This window comes from Rattus norvegicus, chromosome 1 (genome assembly GCF_021556685.1).
Source record: "Rattus norvegicus strain SHRSP/BbbUtx chromosome 1, alternate assembly SHRSP_T2T, whole genome shotgun sequence".
NCBI lineage: Eukaryota > Metazoa > Chordata > Mammalia > Rodentia > Muridae > Rattus > Rattus norvegicus.
This window is the reverse complement of record NC_141534.1, coordinates 164561759-164585599: the sequence shown is the minus strand read 5'-3', so window position 1 is coordinate 164585599 and position 23841 is coordinate 164561759. Positions and strand designations below refer to the sequence as shown.

Below are 23841 nucleotides of genomic sequence, written 5' to 3'. Positions count from 1 at the left end.
ATTAAAAAATAACATCTCAGATGGTGAACACCATGTGGCCTGAAGAGTTAACACTACTGGCAAGTTTGTATTGTGCCTGAATTGTAGGGAAAGACCACTTGTCTCACTATTTGCCCACCTGGCCCAATATAGTAGAGGCCATCTAATTTATTACAACAGCTGAAAACCTATTGAAAAGATTCTGTTAGCACAATCTGGTTGTCAAAGCTTCACTATACATTTTACTATCCAAATGCTTTCCAGATGACTTCTTTTTTAATAACAAGAAACTCTGCTATAATAGAAACTTAGGTTAAAGTGTTTTTATGATGGTTCTTCCAGGGTCTCTTTTTTATTTAAAGTGTGGTAACTCCAATAGTAAACCAATTGATGTCACAAAAGCTATTACTAAGTGATGTATGTGTGATGTTATCTACAATACTCAAACTGCAACAGTACAGACAGGAACTTTTAAACAGTTCGTTAATCATCATCTATGCCATGAATGTTTAAATATAATATATATTTAATATGAAAAGCTAAAGCACAAGTGCTTTCTCCCACCCTAAATTCTGTTTTGGGCCCTCACAGATTTGGAATGCATTCATATCCACCCTTTTCACAAAGTCAGGAGAGCTCAGGAAATATAAAGTCAAAAATATACAAATCTTTGTTGTTATTATAATAAGATTTTTTCCCATGAATGAAATTACCAAGGACCATGAACTTGGAAAAAGAAAAATCAAAAGGAATTTACAGCAATTATTAATCTTCAAAGTTCAAAACTGGTCACTTCCCAGAAAGACTTCAAGATTTGTTGAAATTTTTCTTCTAAAAAGTCGTTCTGTAGTGGAGTTTTCTAGGAAAAATTAAACAGCTTTACTAACTGGCCCGCTGGTGTGAGAGCTACCGTGGAATAAATTAGCACAGAAATGGAAAGGAGTCTTATAACTGTTCACTGTTACAGACATAATCAACAAGGTCAGTCACTCGCAAAAGCTCATCTTCATCCTCTTCTGGTGCCCCCACCTCCTGTCCACCACTTGTCCCATTAGGGGCTAGATTTGCACTGGCTGTGCCATTGTCCTTGGGGGTCTGGGACTTTTCAGTTGCTTTGCCCATCAAGTTCTCAATGGCCTTGCCAGGGCTCTGTCCATTGGTGGAAGGCAAGTCTACTAGGCTGTAGTCCAACGGGCTCCCTACTTTGCCCACGTTTTCAAAGTCCTCTTCTTCATCACTCTCTATCCGATACGGCTTCTTGCTGCTCTCTTGCTCTGAGGGTAGGACACTGGCCTGGCTCTCACGGGCAGGCTGGTCTGCATCCCCATGAGCACTGTCACAGCTCTCCTCGTCTGTCTCTATCCGGTGTAGCCGCTTGCGGGATGGTTTGCCTTCCTCCTCCTCATCCTCATCTGCTTCTGAATATTCACCTGTGCTTCGGCCCCGTTTCCGAATGGATCGCTTAGATTCTTTTGTTAGTTCATCATCTTCAGAGTTCTTGGACATGTAGCTCTCTAGAATAAATAAACATTTAAGCTGTTGGCACAGTTAACATAAACACATTCAAGTACTTTCTTTCCCATACCAACCCCATCCTCAGCTCTTATGAAACTACTGCTCTGTTAAATTGACTGATATGATAGAATCGAACTCCCACATCCATCTGTAACAATGTTTAGTGATATCCATTGTGTATTTTACTTCTGATTTTAGGGGAGAGTAGATTTCTTGGGGGAGTCAAAGAAGAGGGGCATGTGATGGTTCTTGAATTAAGGGAAGATCATTGGCCACCATCTGGGAAACTCCTTCCCTTAGTCCTAAAATTGAGGAGTCACACAAATTAATAAGGAAAGATTAAACTGAAGGAAGGTGGCACATACCTATAATCCCCATTCTTGGGAAGTATAAGAAGATCAAAAGTTCAAGGATACCTTGGGTTATATTAAATCCTTCTCAAAACACCAAAAACCAAAAAGAAATCACTAGGCAAAATCACTCTGTGCACTCTTAGGGGATGCAACATCCTCTGGTAAACTGTGAACTGTGAATGTCCTCCTGTGATCTGTATTTGGTTTGTGAGTCATCTCACCAAGTCTTTGGGCTACACACACATTTACAAACTGATGAGGCTCCTGGTTTAGGCAAACTAAATTCTAGATTAGCTTTTTTTTAAAAAAATGTATTTATTATATACAAGTACACTGTAGCTGTCTTCAGACACACCAGAAGAGGGCATCAGATGGGTGTGAGCCACCATGTGGTTGTTGGGAATTGAACTCAGGACCTCTGGAAGAGCAGTCAGTGCACTTAACCATGGAGCCATCTCTCCAGCCCTAGATTAGCCTTTAGCATGTATGTTTGGGTATTTAAAGAGTCGTCTTAAATCTAATGTGAACAAAAAAGCTCCTAAAGGCCTTGCAGCAGTTTGGTTCTTAAAGCTTAGTTCACCTTGATTTCTCATTCAACAAAGAGTAAATGCTTTTGGTCTAAAACAAAATGATCCTTGGAAAGCTGGAGCAATGGCTTGGCAGTTAAGAGCACAAGCTACTCCTGATACCCATTTGCAAAGGAACAATGAGCACTTGTAATTCCAGTTCCAGGGGATCTGTTGCCCTCTATTGGCATTCATAGATACAAAGTACCCATGTACTGCGTGTGTGCGCACGTGCACACACACACACACACACACACACACACAAAAGTTAAATTTTAAAATACAAACATCCATAACGATTCCCTCTTACAAGTATGAACCTAGCTGCACACCCATCATCTCAGACTGGGACTCCTGCTCTCCAAGCTACTGTCTTTTCCCCCCTCTTTAATCTACTCATAGTATAGGTACTCTAGCAAACTAGAACCCACATGAGATCAAACTACTCCACTGCACTTCCTATATCACACAAAGCAAACTCATAATCCATACAATGGCCCATTTGCTTAATAGACACTAGTCGTGTGATGAATTTAAATTAATTAAAATTAAATAGCACTTAGTTCCATGCTCAAGCCAGCTAAATTTCAAGTGTTCCACAGCCACATGAGGATAGTATTACTGAATTAATCAGCATTAACACAGAATAGTCTAATTATTGTAGAAAATAAGCAAGACAGCTCTGAGATGATCTGAGAGTGTATTTATTTATGTAGGTGAGACCTCGTGTTCTATCTCAACTACTCATTTTTTAGGAAAGAAGGCATAGACAATATGTAAATATGCAGACATGACCATCTTCTAATAAAACCCGATCTGCAACACTGCTTACTTATGTCACCAAGTACACTGTAGCTGACATCTTTATGACACACTCAGTATTAACAACCCTGACTGACCTTCCTTCTGTAACCCTGACTGTGCTGGGCAGTCATCTCAGACTCTGAGGTAGGCATTCCACCTATGAGGGCCACTCCTCCTTCAGAGGACAAGAGAACTAGTCTCCTACATCCACATTTTTCCTGTTCTCATACTTTCAAACATTTACTTCACATTTAATTTGTAAAAGCAATATTCAAAGCACATCATAAATAGACAATGAAAGATTAAATGCTTAAAAAGAGTCAGCATCTTTCAAAATGAACTTAGGGGTCTAAATTAACAATGAAGTGGGTGTCATAAGTTCTTATTGAACATTTCTAAAGATCTACTTATTTTTATGTCTTCGCATGTGTGTCTGTGTGTGCCAGTGTCCTGTAAACATCAGAAGGCATCAGAGTCCTTGAAGTTGGGAGTTATGTGTGGTTCTGAGCTGCCTGCTGTGGTTGTTAGGAACTAGACTTTGCCCTCTGGGAGAGCAAGAGATTCTCTTAAGCACCAAGCAACCTCTACAACAAATGAATTTGAGGAGGGAGGTATTCGAGACCAGTGTTCTTTTGTGTGTATTCCTGGCTGTCCTAGAACTCACACTATAGACTAGGCTGGCCTTGAACTCAGAGATCCACTAGTCTCTGCCTTACAAGTGCTGGGATTAAAGGCGTGCACCACCACTGCCCAGCTATGAATGCTTTAAACAATTTTAAACACTTCTGATATAGCACAACTCAAGTTATTACATAAAAGCGATCCCAGATAAAATACTGAAAGTACAGAAGGACAATAGGTAATTTGGTTTGAAAGAGCTTAGCTACTACTCAGTACATAGGAAGTTATTTCAAACTGGAACAAGACAAAAAGGAGCAGAGTAAATCACATTGTATGAAAACTTCATACAATGGAACCTTTAAAAATTAGTATCCTATTGAGTCATTTATTTCAATTATAATTAATAACAGGAGAATGAAACTTGTTTCATCCTAATGACATCAGCGACTGTATGCATTTTAAAGTAAAGTAAAGCTTGAGCACATTTCTTTCTAGGCAGCGTCCATTTCTGCTATGCCCTGCTCCCCACACAGGATACCACTTACCTTCGCTCTCTGAGCTGGAAAGTCTGCGCTTGTGAACTCGCCGGATCTCTTTACCACGTCGGAGACTTTTCTGGGAACCATCACTTTCCGAATCTTCTTTGTAGTTAATTTGTCTTTTCTGGTTCCTTCTTGATCGCCTTCGCCGGGTTTCTACAAACTCGTCACTAAAATCATCGCTAAAGTCACTTTCTGTTTAAAAAAAAAAGGGAATTAAAAAAAAATTACAAAATTTAAATCCATTGGTAGAAGTATACTTTAGCTTATGCTATAAAAATACAAGGTTACTAGAGTTTAGTTGTAAAAATTTAGTTGATTAAGATATATAAATCTGATTTTCTTTTAAAATAATATTCAGAACCAGGCAATGATTGTCCACACTTTTCATCCCAGCATTTGTGAGGCGGAGACAGGTAGATCTCTCTTCCTTCCTTCCTTCCTTCCTTCCTTCCTTCCTTCCTTCCTTCCTCCCTTCCTTCCTTCCTCCCTTCCTTCTCCTCTCCCTCCCTCCCTCCCTCCCTCCCTCCCTCCCTCCCTCTTTCTCTCTCTCTCCTTCCCTCCCTCTCTCCTTCCCTTCCTACCTACTGCCCAATTTCTGGTATTAGAGGCATGGGCCACCATGTCTAGACCTAAAGAACTGCTTTAAAAACAAACTTATTTGGAGATGAAGAGATGGCTCAGCAGTTAAGAGCACTGGCTGTTCTTCCAGAGGATCTGGGTTCAATTCCCAGCACCCACGTGGGAGCTCAAAATTGTCTGTAACTCAAGTTGCAGGGGATCTGATACCCCCACAGACACAAAACCAATGCATGGAAAAAAATAACATTAAAAAAAGAAAATATTTTTAGGATTTTATTATCAGTCAATGTTTGAGTATGTACTAGAAGTCGTGTAAAACCTTCTCTGGAATAAATGTTGTGAGTAGAAAAGCTAAGAAGTCCTGCTGTGTACTGGGTTAACTGGTTATTCACTTTCTAACATCTGAAAATATTCTCAGAAATAAGTGGCACCAGAAGGATTTATCACAATTTATCATTCTAAACGAGTTTGGCTTGAAGGAAACATTAATTAATTTGTGTGAAATTTTTCAGAAAGCTCTGTATGTAATACACTACTAGCAAGTCATAAGAAAAGGATTTCAGAGTCTCATCAGGACGCTTATGTCACAGCTGAATGACTTCAACACCTTGTGACTCCAGAAGTCACAGAAGTAACCGAGTTGCTCTGATACAGACAGAAGGCATTTTTACCAGAGTCTCTACTATTCTCTTCAGATTCTTCTTCTTCTTCATCGTCATCGGAGTACTTCTTCTTTTGGGTCTTTCTCCGCAAACGCCTGCTTTGCCTCATTGGCCGAGAAGGATGCCGCCTCAGTCTTCGGCTACAGAAGTCAGTGTCACTGTCCTCATTGGATGGTGGCTCTTCTTCACTTTCATCTGGATTTTCATCAGACACAACAAACTCATCCTGAGATCTGTCCAGGAGAAGCCAGACACATCATGATGGTGCACTTAGAGTCTGTCTTGTTATGGTACTTAGAAGTGATAACCAGTTTTTCAAAGTTCCAAACACAATTTGTAAAGAATCCAGTAAAACATTAAGTAAATTTGAAGATATATTTGGACAATTATGTCAACTTTTATCTATAAAGTTAATGTTCTACCACCTATTCCTTTCATTGTAAAAGATGTGAAAATAAATGCTGTAATTCACATATGAATTGCACTGACCTTTTTGGGTACGTCTTAAATCCAACAGATCTGAAAAGGCTCGTTATTTCTCAACTGACTACTCTTCTTCTGTTGGCCAGTCTGATGTTTTTAATACAAACTTTCTGACTTACTGTGGGGAGAGCAGAGTGCCCGTGCTTGCACACTCAGAGGACTACGTGCAGAGCTGGCTCTATCCTTCCGCCCTTACATGGTTCTGAAGAGAAGGCTGCCAGGCATGGGTAGCTAACAGTCTGTCTAGCAGCTCAGCTCTAGCCTGACTCACTCATCCAGCTGGTCCCTTAAGCCAGAGTCTTATACTTAAGTCGAGTTCTTCCCTTTCACCTCATGCCTCAATCTTTGGATATTTTTTTTTTTTTTGGTTCTTTTTTTTTTCCCCGGAGCTGGGGACCGAACCCAGGGCCTTGCGCTTCCTAGGTAAGCGCTCTACCACTGAGCTAAATCCCCAGCCCCTGGATATTTTTAAAAGCCATTTTCAGGACAAAGTTCAAATTTATATGCATGACAAAAGAAGAGAAAAAAGGAAAACCACACTCAGTGATTTTGTTCTTTGTTATGTTCTGGGTGTAAGGCTACCAGAGCAGTCTCTATTTCATCCCCACATTCTTGCTTTCCTAAATATGCCTTGACATTTGGATGTGTGGCTTCTCTGTTTTGGCTGCTTTCTTATCTTACCCTGCCTCTAATTCTAAACTCACAAGGCTGCCCAAAATATCCATTCTACACATGTTAATGCTGTGTCCTAATTTTATTTTATCTGTTACAGAGGCAGGCAAGGGGGAGTGACTTTTCTGTGGTTTTGTATATTTATCTACTATACTACATCCATTTACAAAAGGAGAAACTCAACAGTAGTTTACACTTGTTCTGTAAAATGGAGGTAAAACTAGTACTGGACCACTTACACCTCACCCGAGCTCTAGGGAGCACAGAGAAGACGGCAACTACTTACTTCTTGATAATCTCCCACTGATGAGCTTGTTAAGTTATACAGAGAAAGCTTGCAATAAATCAAACTTCAATTACAGCTAATCAAATTTAAATGTTAAACTACTATAAACATAGCTTTAATTTTAATCTAAAAATGAATCAAAATCAGTAATTTTAAATGTTTAAATATCCTGCAAATACCTGTAGACGAAGAATAAAAGTCACAGCATAGTACAGCCCTGGCTCTCCAAGGACACAGCTCTTTGTATGCCAGCCCCTAGACACATACCCATCACTGATCTTGAATTCATCCTCACTCTCTTCTTCATCTAAGTTGCTATCACTATCCAGATCATTAAGTCGCCGGCGTTTCTTCCTTCGAGCAGCAGCTGCCCTCTGGGGCCGTTTATTTTCCTTTCGTTCCTCATCCAAAATAGTAGAAATATCTTTCCCACGGTGACCTGTGATGGTGGAGATATCTTTTCCTCGGCCAACTCCTGAAAGGAAGAATAACTGCGTGTTTCTCTTAGTACTATGCAGGCTCCTTACAACATCATCTGATAATGCTCTAAAGAAAGGATCAGTGTGCCTATTTTAAAGTTCACAGGGCAGAGACTCCTAGTTTACACTAACCTGCCATTACACCAGCTGATGCCCACCACACTCCCTTTTCTCTCACTGCCTTTTATTTGATGGAAGGCTTTTTAAAAGCCTCTCGGTGCTCGTGCCTCTGCCTCCTGAATTAGAGATTTGTGTGGCCATACCTGGCTCAATACTCTGTGTGAATGAATGCTGTATGTACAGCATATGCGTGCCCGATACCCAATTTCAAAGGCTGGACTCCAACTCCATGGAGCTGGAGTTAGTATGGCTCTGTGTTGAGACACAGAGATGCAGCTCCGGGGCAGGGTCAAGTAAGGACTGGTGACAGGTGCAAGTGGGGGCTGGAATGCCGCCCTCGAGAAGAAAATGTTTTTCTCACTTGGCCTTAAACTATGTTCTGCTGTGTCCTGTTTCTCTGGAAGCGGTTCTCACACTCTCTTGGTAATGGTGAGTATATTCTGATAATAAGAAAGGGGTGATTTGTTATGTGAATATTCTGAGAAGAAATCTTTGTTTAGTCGTATTTCTTTGTTTAGTCTTGCCTCAGTTGTTCCTGGTGTCGTGAGAATAATGATCTTATGGTATCTTGCCAAAATGGAAATCGAAGTAATATGTATTCATATCTATATAAGGATTAATAGTTGCTTCTGCCTTTGTTCTGCACCCCCTGTGTCCTGATGGTGTGCGACTGGACCCAGGGCCCCCAATGCACTAGTCGTTGACAGCTGTGAGCTAGGAAGTGGACACTGGGAACTGAACTCAGGTCATCTGTAAGAGCAACAAATGCTTTTAACCTTTGAGTTACCTGCTTAGCCTCTTAGCCTCTCAATATACTTCTTTTCTTCGTAGACAGACAGACAGACAGACAGACAGACAGACACAGTGTGTGTGCGTGTGTATGTGTGTTCATATATTCCGAGGCACAGTTGGACACACTCTCAAGAATAAGTTCTCTTCTGTCATTTGGCAAGGCCAAGATCTAACTCAGGTTGTCAGAACTGTGTGCAAATGCCTTGACCCACTGAGTGACCTTGCCAGCACTCGTTCACATGGCTTTAAGATTTTAAAGAGTTCATGTATTATGTGTGTATGCTTTTTAAGTGAATGCCACATGTGTCTGAGTACCATCAGAGTCCAGAAAAGGGAATCAGATTTCTAAGAAGCAGTTCTGTGCAGTTGTGAGTTACTGTAAAGTTCTACAGTAGAGCATTTGTTGCCCTTCAGATGACCTGTGTTCAGTTCCCAGTGTCTGCTTCCTAGCTCACAACCACACTAACTCCAGTTCCATGGAGTTCAAGGTCTTCTGACCTTGGGTATCGGGCACCCATTTGCCGTACGGACAAACATCGGTGTTAGGAACCAAACTCCAGTCCTTTAGAAGAGCAGCAGCTGACTTAACTGCTGAGCCATCGACTCTTCAGATCCATCTTTGAAAGAAAGTAACTTAGGAATTCTGATTTGGCCACAAGTTGTCCAGCTGTTACTACTAGCCGACCTGAGACCACTCTCCTCACTCTGAGAAGAAACCTCACACCCATTAGCTGTTGCTCAAGAATTTGATAAAGATATAAATAAGAGACAGAATTCTGAAAAGCTATAATGTTAGTTTCCTTTAAAAAAAAAAAAAGGCTTACCAACCCATTCTTAATATTTCACAGTAACAAGTAGAAAGTAGAAAGTTATACATTAGAGCATTAGTAACTGGCTATATAATGCTTTAACAAACAACCTTCCCATTCTTCTATAATGCTGCTTTGAAAGGCAATTAAGGCCAGCCATGGTGGTGGTATATACCTTTAATCCAACACTCAGGAGGGAGGGGCAGGAGAATCTGTAAATTAAAGGCCAGACTGGTATACACAGCAAGTTAGGACAACCAGGACTATAGAGAGAGACCCCATCTAAAATGAAACAAAATGAAGTGGAAAGAAAGAAAGAAAGAAAGAAAGAAAGAAAGAAAGAAAGAAAGAAAGAAAGAAAGAAAGAAAGGAAGAAAGGAAGGAAGGAAGGAAGGAGAGAGAAAGAGAAAGAGAAAGAGAGAAAGAGAAAGAAAAAAGAAAGAAAGAGAGAAAGAAAGAAAGAAAGGAAGAAAGAGGGAAAGAAGGGAGGGAAGGGAGGTAGGTAGGAAGAAAGAGAAGGTAATTAAGTAAATTGATTTTTAACAAATTTACACCAGTCATTAAAATTTGAATTATACAACAGGAATGTTTCCTGAGTATTTTAATTAGAACCAAACAGAAATTGGTTGATCAGTAAAGGAAACTGACCTTTTGTATTATATCATACAAAAAATTAATAATTACTAAATTCAGATTTAATACACTAACACTATGTGAAACAGTTTACTTTCAATCTGAGAGTTTGTTCAGTGTTAGCATTGGAGAGAAGAATCTGGTGGAACTATGTGAAAAAGAGTGAGATAAACACATACCTCCTCCATCAGCCTCTTTAATATCATCTTCGATGGCTTCATCAATGGCTTCATCAAATTCATCAAATCTGAAATAAGCACGAGGATCAGACACTAAGCTATATATGTTTGATTTCTATAGACCACCTACACAAAGTGGCTACAATAGTCTGGTTTTGTCCCCTTTCCAACTCACATGTGATGATCTTAGGGCATGGATCACTCAAGAATATGACTAATGTCCTCACTATGCGGGCTAACACCAGACACTGGATCTACAAGAACTTCTATCATGTGAGCATAAAACAGGGAAGTACCACTGATAAACCAGAAACAGGCTCTGTAATCTGTCTCCCAAGTCTGTTGGTACTTTGATCGTGTACTTTACAAATCCTCTGGAACTGTGAGAAATCAATGCATACTTTTTGAAAGGTATCCAGTTAATAGTATTTCTACACAGGAAAGCAGAGCATCACTATATGTGAAATAAGTACTCTAATACACACACACACACACACACACTCTCTCTCTCTCTCTCTCTCTCTCTCTCTCTCTCTCTAGACAATCAAACAAGTAAAACCTTCGAAGAACCAATAAAGTTTTAGACTCTTTAGTTTATATATGATTTAGATTATTATATAATTACTATTGAAAATAAGTGCTGAAATTGAGATACAGGTATTCAAATTTTATAACTAAATAAATGTGCTTTTGCACAAAAAACTACTTTTGGACTTAAAGATAAGGAACAAGAAAAAATGATCTCTGATTGCTTTATATGAAGATTGATCTTAGTTTGGGGCTCAGATGACCGAAGATGAACTCAGGCACACTAAATATACAAATAGTTTCTGTCTGAACTCTTGTGCATACACGTGCATGCCGGGTGTGCCTGCTGTCTAGAATGAGCATTTGACCCTGCTCATGCTAGGAAAGGTTCTGAGCTACAGTGTGGCCTTTCAGTCATACCCAAGGATGCCAAGTGACATAAACATAATACTTAAAACTCACTAAGTTGGGAAAACCATCCATTTCTGTCTTGTCTAACTGGAAAAAAAACAGACTATTTTACTCTAACAGCTTTCTCTTCCTTCATACCTGTAGCTTATACACTTCCTTGTTCTCGTTGATCTCCTTTCAAGTACATTTGCTTTGGATTTTTTTGCATCTTTTTTCTTTTCTTCTTGATCTTCAGAAAACTCAGGCTCCTTTAAAGATAAAAGTATACAAGTATAACAGGGAAACAGTCCTTCGAATAGTCCACCTATGCAGCATACATGAAGGTTTGAAGATTTCCAAGAGTATCTACCACAATGAACATACACAGCAAAACTACTTACACGAGAATTAAAAATATTGGTAATCAATAGAGGAACTATTTATGTGTTGATTTTCTTATACTTCTGTGAGTTTATAATAGTCTGTATTAAAATAATGGGAATGAAGTTTAATGAGAATGGGCTCACACTTCGAATCCCAGCCTAAAAAAGCCAGCACTCAAGAGTCTGTAAAACCAGGCGGGTCTCTGAATTCCAGGCCAGCCAGGGTTACCCTGTCAAATCATCAACAGGAACAAAACTCACAACAAAATCAAGTTGGAAATTATTGAACATTCAGTGATGAGGTGCCCTTAGTTATATACTAATACATGTTAAATGATAGCTCTTCAAAGAAATTAAATCATAATAGCAATCAAAGTGTCAGAAAGTGTCAGTTTAAAGTAGTATGTTCCCAAGCTATTCTTCAGTTATTTCATGCAATAGTACAATATAAAGCTTACGACGAATTGCCCCACTTACAGTAAAAACAGTACATTACCCCAAAGCAGTGAGTTATACATTTAGTTTAAACAGAATAATCACATTTTTGGGTTATCTATTTATACATCATAATTCCCATGGTTATTTCTCCAAATGCTTAAAATGTCTAGTCTTACTAGAATAGGAATGTTAAATATTAAAATAAGGCAGACAATTCCATTAAACTTGAGAAAACACACAGCGTCTCCTCTACAAACACTATGTAAAGCTAGACTGGAATGTTCAGTGGTTAGGGATGTCTGCTCTGCAGAGGAATCAGGTGTAACTCCCAGCACTCAGAGTGCTTTACAACCATCCGGAACTCCAGTTCCAGGGAACCCAGCACCCTCTTCTGACCTCTGTAGGCACTTGGAATACATGAGGTACAGAAAGACATACAGACAAAATACACATACACATACGATTTTAAATTAAAATGGAAAATATCCTGTCAACTAGAAACTTACTTGTGGAGGAATGATGTTTTCAATACTGATACCGACATACACCAAGCGCTCTTTCCTTAAAATCAAGACCAAAAGTATAAAATAAGATTTGCTAAAAATGAAGTTCATATGAAAGTATCATTTCAGATAGTAATAAAGTTACAATTTCATGGTACTTAAGAGGCTGCTACCAATATTAAAGTGAAACCTTATTAATAGAGAATTAGTATGGATGGTACACAAACTTTCCTATGTATATGAAGGCTGTATTTTTGAACTGAAATAGACAAACTTCAAACTGTGAATTGACAATGTGGTTAGATAAAAAGCTACCTCTGACTAAACAAACTGAAGGTTTGCATATTAGATGTCTTGGGTGATGTTCTGAGTGCAGTACACAGTAAGGTTACGGTTACACTGCAGCTTACTGACCAACACACAATACATAACAAAACCATCAAGGCTCCAGTGAATAACATTGCAGCCACTTGGTTCTTGCTCTGGAGATGAAGAACTGCAATGGAAACGCATGGCTATGCAGTCAGCAATGCAAACTAAGATACCTATACAGCCAGAAAACAAGGATGCAGATCCTTAATGACATCTTCATGGTTCTACCACCAAGAAAAACAAAAAAACTGTGTATTCTAATTAAAAAAATAACAAACAGCATTATACAACAGGTTCTGGTGGTCCTCTCAATGTTAACTCAGTACAACAAAGACCTGTGGGCTCTGAGTACCAAAGTAAACTGAACTAAACAAGAAATTGTTCTTTCTGGCTTATTGTAATGTTCCTTCTGAAAGCAAATCAATGCATTTACTTGTCTCGAGCCTTTGGAATGCAGCTTCTAGTGTGCTAGGAACTCCTGGCCCTGATAACAAGTATCTTATAATTAGGCAGGGGGGCAGGTGAGATGGCTCAGTGGTTAAGAGCACTGACTGCTCTTCCAGAGGTCCTGAGTTCAACTCCCAGCAACCACATGGTGGCTCACAACCATCTGTAATGGGATCTGATGCCCTCTTCTGGTGTGTCTGAAGACAGCTACAGTGTACTCATACATAAATTCAATAAATCATTAAAAATAAATTAATTAGGTGGTGAAGCTATTACATTTACAAAAATGATAAAATAACTTCAATTAAAACTTTGTAAGATATCAGATAGTACAGCTGGAGAGATGGCTCAGTGGTTAGGAACACTGACTGCTCTTCCAGAGGTCCTGAGTTCAATCCCTAGCAAGCACACGGTGGCTCACAACCATCTGTAACGGGATCTGATGCCCTATTCTACACTGAAGACAGCTACAGTGTACATATATCTATATATCTGTATCTATATATATAAAATGAATAAACCAATTTTTTTAAAAAAGAAAAGGATATCAGGTAGTTAATAATGACCAAGACAATCAGAATATTATCGTGGTTTGAACTGTCTCTGATATTAAGTATGTGCAATATATATCCGTCCTTACAATAATCACATTCATTGAAATACTAATTTTCTCCTTTAAACCTTGAAATTGCTTTCATTTGCCTACTATTTCTGTTCTCAATTCAACTCCTCATGTTCATCATGGATAATTTATAACAAGCATAGACAACATAATGTATAGTTTTTGCCATCACAATTAGTTATCAACTGACTACAGACCATTTCGAACTCTACTAAAAACATGAAAAGGTATAATTTCATCTGAACAGAGAAATTATGGAAGGCTTTAAATGGATTCATTGTCGTACAGCATCTGGAAGGTAGACACGGTTCCTCATCCTGGTCTCTTGTTAATAATCTTTTGGCAGGATGCCGTCCACCCAATTCCACTACCTAGATGAGTGACACTGCAGACATTACCATTGCTAACAGCTCCACTCTTTCAAACACTTCAGTTTTACATATCCTATTATCTGACCTCCACTAACTCAATTTCCAAGTTACTCCACTTTATAACCTAATTTCTACAGTTTTTGGACTGTGGTAGAAGTTCAGCTTACTCTGGCCCTGATTAAGCACTAAATTTGACCAGCCCTGTTACCTGACTGACATTCCACAGTCCGTCCCTATAAATACTCCTTTGCATACACTTTCCAATTCCTTGCCTCTTTTTCTCCTTCCCATTGGACAATTACATCCCCAATTAAATTCAACTCCCACTAAGCAAAGCACTAGTAACTGAAGTTGGGAAGAACAGAGATTTCTGAATTCCAAAACTGTCTCTGACCTATACTCTAGAGGGAACATTTATAAACCACAAAATAGAGCTTTCTTTTTTTTTTTTTTTTTTTTTTTTTTTTGGTTCTTTTTTTTCGGAGCTGGGGACCGAACCCAGGGCCTTGCGCTTCCTAGGCAAGTGCTCTACCACTGAGCTAAATCCCCAACTTTTTTTTTTATTTTTTATTTTTTAAAATAGAGCTTTCTAATCCAGCAGATTCCAGAGCCACGCTGCAGATCTGTAGACATTTGCTGGGTAGTTACTAAATATTCATTGCCAGAACCCTTTTCTACAGACGGCAGCCATTTATGGTAGAAATAGTATGTGCTTTCTCAGGGTAAATACACTGCCTGATATAAAACAGGCATTCGAAAAGTGGTGCTTGAATGCTGAATACAAAAGGAGAAAGCCATGAGATTAAGGGATAGATGCTCTTGTACTTTGAAGATGGAGGAGAGCTAGAGGGATCATTTCAGAGTAGAGGAAGCCACCTCTACTCTACCACTACAATGGTTGCCCTACTTCCAGACTTCCTATTGCAACATTCCAATTCTCGTTCATTCTTCTGGCTTACAAGGGCATACTTTTTGAAATGAAGAGCATATCCGTTTATGACTCCACCACTTACCTATAGAGAACACTTGGAGTTCCTTACCTAGGTATGCAAAGCTGTTTGAATCTGGACTTCTCTGCCTTTGCCCATCCCATTTTTGTACCCAGAGTTTTCCACTCTCCCCTCGCTCATGGCACTTCTGAACATCAACTGGAACTGTCTCTTCTCTGTCTACTGCACACACCCAATTTATTTCCTAAGGCTTTCCTTGACAGTCCAACTTCGAGGACAATCAAGTGCTCCTCCATGACTGATGCTCTAGGATTGTATTCTCTCTCTCTCTCTCTCTCTCTCTCTCTCTCTCTCTCTCTCTCTCTCTCTCTCTCTCACACACACACACACACACACAAACACACCAATGAGTCTCTAACCTCTGTATCTGCACTCTCTAGTAGAATGTAAGCTGAATTTAAACAGACTTATTTATTAATCAGCTCAATTCACTTGACTATGCAGTAGATTTGAATGAATGTTTAGAAATGGAGTGATCAAAGAAAGCACAAATAAATATAAACTTACTGTATTCTGAATCCATAGTAAATATTAGGATCAAGGTCAACCTTACTTGCTCTAAGAAGCTACTTCAACCACTTTAGTCTACACTGCAGTGGCATAATGAAAACAATGTATTTTACCGTCATTATAACACCGTTTAGTAATTAAGTAAATGCTCTTCATTTACCAGGGCTGATAGAGCCCACCCAAAGAGATGACGTGAGCAAACATTTTAAGTAGGCTCTTATGATTTTCCACAATAGTTAAGTATATTTCCTCCACAAGAGGTGGACAATGCTTTTCTATAGCAGACTCTGATATTCTACGCAGTGGGTTGGCAAACTTGTATGTAAAAGGACACACAGTATTTCAAGCTTGGGAAGTTATCAGATTTCTATTGAGTGTAAAAGCAGCCATAGTAAGTACACAAAAAGCTGTTCTAGTAAAGTTTATCTACTTTATTGGATATGAAATGTAAATGCCATGTAGTTCCCCTACATCATGAAACAATTTTATAGTGATGTTTTGAAAAAAAACGTAGAAACCATTCTTAATAAGCAGTGCACAGAGCAGCAGCATATCAGATGCACTTGCTGTAGCTTGAGAGTTTTGATTTAGATGGATGTGTTCATTTAAAACTGCAAGACAAGTTTACTGCCAAATTCCCAAAGAAAAAACTAACATATACATCATTTTACCTCCGCTCTGCACGCTCTTTCTTCTTTAAGGCAACATCCAAATCTTGCAACTGTTCTTCTAATTTTTCACACAGTAGTTTCTGAAGGAGCAATATGTATATATTTTTTTTATCTTTATTAACTTGAGTATTTCTTATTTACATTTCGATTGTTATTCCCCTTCCCGGTTTCCGGGCCAACATCCCCCTAACCCTCCCCACCCTCCCCCCAACAATCACGTTCACTGGGGGTTCAGGGACTAAGCCACTACCCAAAAACTATACTGTATATGTTATTTTTAAAACCAGCATACAACCAGATTGATTTCACATGCTTAGTATGAAGCATAAAGCCATGAAGCCACGAGCTGAAAATGGCCCCAGGGTGAATGAGTGCCTCCAGGCACACCGTTTAAAAAGGTGCCTCCGGATCCACTTAACAGATGTTGAGCAGAGTACTTTGGTAAGAAAGCATGTCAGGCAAGCAAAGCGTGACAAAAAACAAACAAACCAAAGACATACTCTGTACCTACCCTACTTTTACAGCTCAAAATTGTATTTTGTTCATTACTATTCAAAACAAGGCTATACTAAAAACAAAAGGCTATCAAAATCTTTTAATATATGATCTATGTATCAAATAAAACATGTAAATATAAAAATAAAAATACATACAAACAATGCTACATAGTAAATGGATCAAAACAGTGTAAAAGATATCATAGATTAATCTATGATGAGCCAAAGACAGGAAGTTCAGAGAAAAAGGCATAAAACCAAAGGTTAAAACATGAGGTTAGACTTGTGAAACATGCAGTGAATAGAAATCTACTGCTTAGTTTTACAACAGAGTATGAATCAATACAGAACAGACTGATGTTTCTTCCAGTGCTGCCAACAAAAAGGGATATAGCCATGAAAGAGGATCTTTTAAGGCGGTAAAGTACAGAAACATTTATATATACACACACAGATACACACACACACACACACACACACACACACACACACACACACACACACACACACATATCCACCCAAAGTTTGCTTATATTTATTCTAAATTGGAGTAGAAAAAAAAAAGAGGGTCCTACGAAAGCCAGAGTTTTAGAGGAGATAAGAGTCAGACCTAAGACCCTCACAGAAGGCAGGGCCCAAGCAGAGGTAAACAGTGACAACTGCTGTGAAAATGACAGCTACTCAGCACTGTTAAATATAACTAAGGCATGGAGAGAAAACTGAGGGCTGGAAACAGAGTTAGGCTGGGGTCGTACATGCTGGCAAGGAGGGCAGAACCATTCTCCATCAGGGATAATCATCAGAGGAGGGCGGAGGCAGGCTGTATGGTATCCACTGTCACAAGAATCACACAGAAGAATCTGAAATAAAGCACAGTAATCCAACATCAGCATTGTGTTAAAATAATGGCATTAGTTTCTGTTTTGATACAATGTCTTGCTCTATTAATAGGCTGGTACATGCTACATAGCCCAGGCTAGCCTTAAACTCTCAGCACTATTCCTGCCTTAGCCTCCAGAGTGCTCAGTCTGTAGAGCTATGAGAAGACACCAATTCCAGTGAAGACAATGATATTTTGGTACTTCTTAGTATACTACCATAAACTGTATGGTATCTGTATAAAGCCAATGAAATAGCTCTGATAATTAAGGATATAAAGCAAATTTTAAAAATTGAGCTGGGGGTTGGGGATTTAGCTCAGCGGTAGAGCGCTTGCCTAGCAAGCACAAGGCCCTGGGTTTGGTCCCCAGCTCTGAAAAAAAAAAAAAAGAGAAAAAAGAAAAAAAATTGAGCCAGGTAGGGGCTCAAACCTTTAATCCCAACACTAGGGAGGCATAGACAGGCAGATGTCAAGAGTCTGAGGCCACTGTGGTGTACAGAGTGAGTTCCAAGACATCCACAGCTACAGAGAAACCCTGTCTCAAAAAAACACAAACAAAAGATTTTAAAATTTAAAACCATTCCCTCTGACACCCTAAGAAAATATTTTAATACAGAAATTAGTGAAATAAGTGCTTCCCGAATTTAAATCAATTTCTAGTTTGCTACAGGTGATCTTAAATTCTTCGTAACAGAATTCTAAAGTTCAAGTATCACAAACTATGCTAACACACACAGAATATATAAAGTATTTCCATTTTAATTGTACTTCAGTTAGTTGTATGTAAGAAACACAGTTCCTTTTAATCTGTAAATTCAGATGAGAAAGAAACTGACATATGGGGAAGGACTAGAAGTGTTAAAGCCATCCTGCTCAAAAGGTATGCACTACCATGCCCCCCCCAAAAAGGTTAACATCTCACCCACCTCTGCCAAAACTAAAAACTTAGCATCAACACATAAGACCTCCCCTAAAACTAATGTCCTTTTTCTGATTATAGATCCAAGGAGGCTATACTGCACCTCATTGGGTTATGTTTCCCTATACTCATCTTCTGGGACTAACAGTTTTTTTTCCTCTGTGACTTTGACAGTTTTTAGAATATCATTAGTTAAACATTTTATAAACAACTCTAAACAGAGGCTTGTGTTTCCAAATGGTTACCCTGGAGTCTGTGTTTGAGAGAGGAGCATTCTGCTTATTCTGTCATATCAAGGTGCCTCAGAGTTCTGCTGCTGTGAAGAGACTTTATGACCAAGAAAACTCTTATAAAGGAAAGCATTTAACTAGGGCTGGCTTACAGTTCCAGAGGTTTATCCCATTATCATCATGGGAGGCAGCATAGCAGCCTGCAGGCAGACATGGTGTTGGAGAAGGAGCTGAGGGCTCTACGTCCTGATCTGCAGGCAGCAGGAAGGCAGAGGCCCGGCCTGATGTGGACTTTTGAAACCTCAAAACCCTACCCAGCCCCCACCAACTGACAAACTTCCTCCAACAGAGCCACACCTTTCGATCCTTACAATCATTTAAACAGTTCCACTCTGGAGACTAAGCATTCAAATACATGATGGTACGGGGACCATTCTTCTTTTTTAAAAGTATTTATTTAGGGCTGGAGACATGGCTACGAGGGTAGACATGGCACTGGCTGCTCTTCTAGAGGTCCTTAGTTCAATTACCAACAACCACATGGTGGCTCACAACAATTTATAATGAGATCCTGGTGCTCTATTCTGGCCTGCAGGCACACACACTTGCAGAATGCTGTATACATAATAAATAAATCTAAAAAAATTTTGTTTTGTGTTTGTGTGTGTATGTGTGTGTGTGTGTATATATATATATATATATATGTATGTATATATATATATATATATGTACCATTTGTTTGTATTAACAGTGAAGATCAAAGGAAGGCACAAGATCCCCTAGAATTAAAATTATAGACACTTTTGAGCTGCCATGTAGGTGCTGGGAACTTCCTTGGGAAGACCAGTAGGTGTTCTTAAGTGCTGAGCCATCTCTTCAGCTCCATAGACAGACATACCATGATCCCCCCTCCCCCCTTTTTTGGAGACTGGGTCTTACTATGTATTACTATTACCTCTGGCTGTTCAGAAACTCACTATGCAAATCAGCCTGGCTTTGAACTCAGAGCTCCACGTGTCTCTTGGAATTAATGTACGTGCAACTCCATCAGGTTTTATGGGAGCCATTCTTAACAATACCACCACAAAAGCGATCCATGATACAATATAGAGCATTAGTGGTGATATTAACTTTTATCATGTAAAATAGTATCTACTTATTTTTTTTTTACTTTGAAGTCGCACTGTTTCTACTTTCTGTACTTCTATCTTCAAAATAAGTCCCACTGAGCCTTGTGGCTAATGCCTGCAATACACCTACTAAGGAAGTGAGGCAGGAATAGAGGCCAGTCTGTGCAACATTTCAAAACTCTTCTGGAAAAAAAAAAGGAGCTAGGAAAGCAATTCCATAGTAGATGTGTAATTAGAATGTACTCAAATCACCAGTAACATATAAATAAATGAACACCAGCAAAAACCAAAATGAAGGAATAAACAAATCCAGCCCATATTCAAGGGGAGGGCCCAAGTTTTCAAGGGCTAGGAGTATCATAGGATTTAGGGATATAAATTTTAAAAAAAATCATTTTAGTAATTAATAAATTCATAGGTATTTTAAAGCAAGATATAGTCACGTTATGCAAATGCCTTTCCTTCACACCTGCCCACTAATTTGGCATTTCTCATGAGCTTTGTTTCACCGTGAGGACTGTAGCACTCTGCTTGTGACTTTCTCTCTTCCTCAAACCCGTTACTGGAGTTCTTCTACAAAGAAATCTTTACTTAATTATTTCTATCAATATGAACTAATGAATATTTCTTCTTTAAAGTATAATTAAAATCTATTGTTTAATTTGTTGGAGCAGTTTTAGCCATGGATACATGAGCCCTTTCCATTTCTTTCTGTGTCCTTAGGGCTTATCTGTATCCCATTCTTTGTTTTGAAAGCATTTTGTTACCCTCTAGTGGGTATACAGTGCTTTAAACATATCTTATACTTTCCCTGCCAAGACTGAGAATTTTTAATGAAATGAAGAGGTCCCAGTTCCTTTATTCCAGATGAATTTAGAAAACAAGGACTGGGAAGTCTGAGAACTTATTGTAATAGCCTGTCACTAATACTAAGTTCTCAGAGAGAACGTATTAGTCAGTAACTGTATACACACACATATGCACACACCTGTATTTTTACCTTGATCAAAATGGAATCCTTCTGAGTCTACTCCAGCATCACAGAGTTCATTCAGTCTACCATTGGTTACTAAAAGAAAGGGCTCTCTATTTATTTGTTCAACTCGGATAGACACACTCTTTCTGAAGTTCTACCCCATTCCACGAAGGACAGAATTAAGGCTGGAAAACAACCTTCTACTTGCTCTGTATAATAGAATTACTACTTGATCCCAACTATCATTAGTGATATCTATCAACTATAAAATCAATTGATTGGCATATGTGGACTAAGCCAGGTACCCAATTCCATTCATCACATTATTTCTACAGAAAAAGTAACATAAGTTTCAAATTAAGATAAAAATAAACACTACAATTTATTTCTAAAAGGAAGACTTGTCTTACACTGCAACAAAATCTCAAATTCCACTAAATAATTATCACTTAAATAATAATATAAGAATTCCCAAGTCTCAGGTAATGAATGATTCATTGATTTTTTTTAACTAAAACAACTAGCACAGAAAGAGTTCTAGATTTAATGAATTTATTACTTTTCGTTTCACCAAGAACAAGGACTATATATTTTATTGACTAATACAATAGTGGTTTATCATTGCTTCTAATTTTAACTTCTGATTATCATCAAGTATGGGGCATAAGAAACCCATCGGTTTCTAACATCGTTCTCTTTGCCACAGTAAACAGAAATGGGATTTCCCATGACTTATAGTGACGCACTAAAGTCCTGTGGATGTCCTTCTGTCAGGTTTGCTCATCCACTTACTTCTGCGCACTTGTTTTGTCCCCAAAGTTTATTTTTCAAAGCCATTCTGTTGGGAGGAAAGGAGATGGGAGGAAAGGAGATGGCATGACAAACACAAGCACTGCCGATTCTCTCATTTAGGGGGCAGGAGACAGCGCCACCTCATAGCCTGGCTCACTCTGGTAGTTGTGGTGGCTTTAAGGAAATGCCCCTCCTCCTTAGTCTCAAGCACTGGAATACTTGGTCCCCAGGTAGTAGGTGTTTGAGGAGGATTAGCAAGTGTGATCTTGCTCAAGAAAAGTATGTCACTGGGTGTGGGCTTTGAGCTTTCAAAAGACTTTGGACACGCAGTGTGCTCTCCAGCCGCTGCTTGTGGACTAAGACGTGAGTCTGAAGATGCTTCTCTAGCTACCTGTCTCCATGTTCTCGCTCGGCCATCACTACCTCTAACCCTCTGAAGCCATAGCCCAACCAAACTCTTCTAAGTTGCCTTGGTCACAGTGCTTATCACAGTAGTAGAAATGTAAGACATGGGTTAATCGTAACTGCCCACTTAAGGCCAGCCACGACAACAGTGAAACCCTGTCTCAAAACGAACAAACAAACAAACAAAACTCAAATTATGATCAAACTTAGGAGCAGAAGTTCCATCTAAATAACCATAAAATAGCTATGAGATGAGCACTGCTCTTAGAGCAGGTACGTACTAGTTCTGGGTGATTCGGAAGGCCACACTTTTTGCAGGGTTCATCGTCATCTGGAAGGACTGCTTCTTCACTCTCCTTTCCTTCCTCCTCTTCCGAGGCGGCAGAGGATTTGTCACTCTCGGACCCTTCGCTCTCATCATTGCTGGAGTATTTCCACCTGCCACGTGTCCGAGAGCCAGTCCATCGAACTTTGCCTTTGGGTTTTACCTTACATGATTAAAGACGAGATAATTGGACATAAGAATTTTTCTCACATGTCTCCAGATTACATGTCCCTTGGAGAACATTTAGCTGATACAGAAAGAAAACATGAAACCTGTTATTGTCATCAGGTCTATCCACTACTAAGTTCTGGTATATGTTTTCATTAATCTTTTCTGTACTGGGGGGTCAGGGGGGGTTCTTAAAAAATGACCAAATAGCTGTACTGATTTTATTCACACATTTGGGTGGTTGTTTCCCATTTTTTCACTTTTACAATGTACCCTCATAGATGTTAATGTTTACATCCATTTTTGTGGTTAGGATAAATTCCTTGAACAGGATTCTGGGTCAAAGGCCATGAACACTTACAGGCTATAGCAATAGCAGGAAGATGTGCTGACATGCTTAGTTTGCAAAAATTTAAGTTCTAAATTACAAACAAAAAATTTAAAGCAGGTCAGAGATGCATATAGAAAATCCCAACAAGTCTTTAAATTACTATGATGCAGAGATTACGCTGATGTGGAACAACATTTTATCTCCTAGTTTCAGGCTTTTAACTCCTATTCCACTTCATAACTACACTACAGGCAGCTAGGAAAGAACAAATAATTCCAACAGAAGAAAAAAGGATTTTGAAATAATTCAAAATTCCACTTTTCAGAGAACAAAGGACAAATGACAATGAATAATAATGTGGCCATTAAAATGAAAAGTAGGACTTTTAACAGCCACCTCCCATGGAATAAAGTCTTAAGAGTTGATTTTGGTAAAAATTAAAATGGTCATAAAAAAGAAAATTCCTGCTTATAAAACAGATGATTAAAATGAGGAAAATGGATACTCCTTACACTGGTAATGGGTGATACAGTAATGGGGCATCTGAAGGGCAATGTGACAATAACTATCAACTTTACAATACACATGCCCCTTGACCCAGTAATTCCAATTCCAGGAGTCTATTCTAAAGAAATACTCACTTATGTCCAAAAGGATCTTCAATGCAGCATTGCCTGTAATAGTGAAAAATGGGAAACAACCTAAATGTCAATTAATAAGGGAGTAATTAAATAAACTGAGGTATATCCACACTATTAAATACTATGTGGCCACGAATAAATATAGAGACAGTACTGTTACGTGAAAAAACTCACAGTAAAATAAAGAGGTTTGATCCAATTATTTTAAAAATTTAATGTATGGTCATT

At 38.8% G+C, this 23841-nt stretch overlaps 1 protein-coding gene across 2 annotated transcripts in view; it reads right to left on the bottom strand.

Moving 5' to 3' along the window:
* Positions 1–300: 300 nt before the first annotated feature.
* The window catches only part of Rsf1 (remodeling and spacing factor 1), a 115269-nt gene continuing 91728 nt past the window's right edge, over positions 301–23841 (bottom strand). The window contains 10 exon segments of one of the 2 annotated variants that reach the window (NM_001427468.1): positions 301–1493; positions 4384–4572; positions 5631–5854; positions 7330–7537; positions 10075–10142; positions 11152–11261; positions 12320–12374; positions 16320–16399; positions 17572–17676; positions 22430–22636. In NM_001427468.1, coding sequence (NP_001414397.1) covers positions 925–1493; positions 4384–4572; positions 5631–5854; positions 7330–7537; positions 10075–10142; positions 11152–11261; positions 12320–12374; positions 16320–16399; positions 17572–17676; positions 22430–22636 — 1815 coding nt within the window. In that variant the 3' untranslated portion in view covers positions 301–924. 2 annotated transcript variants of the gene reach the window in all.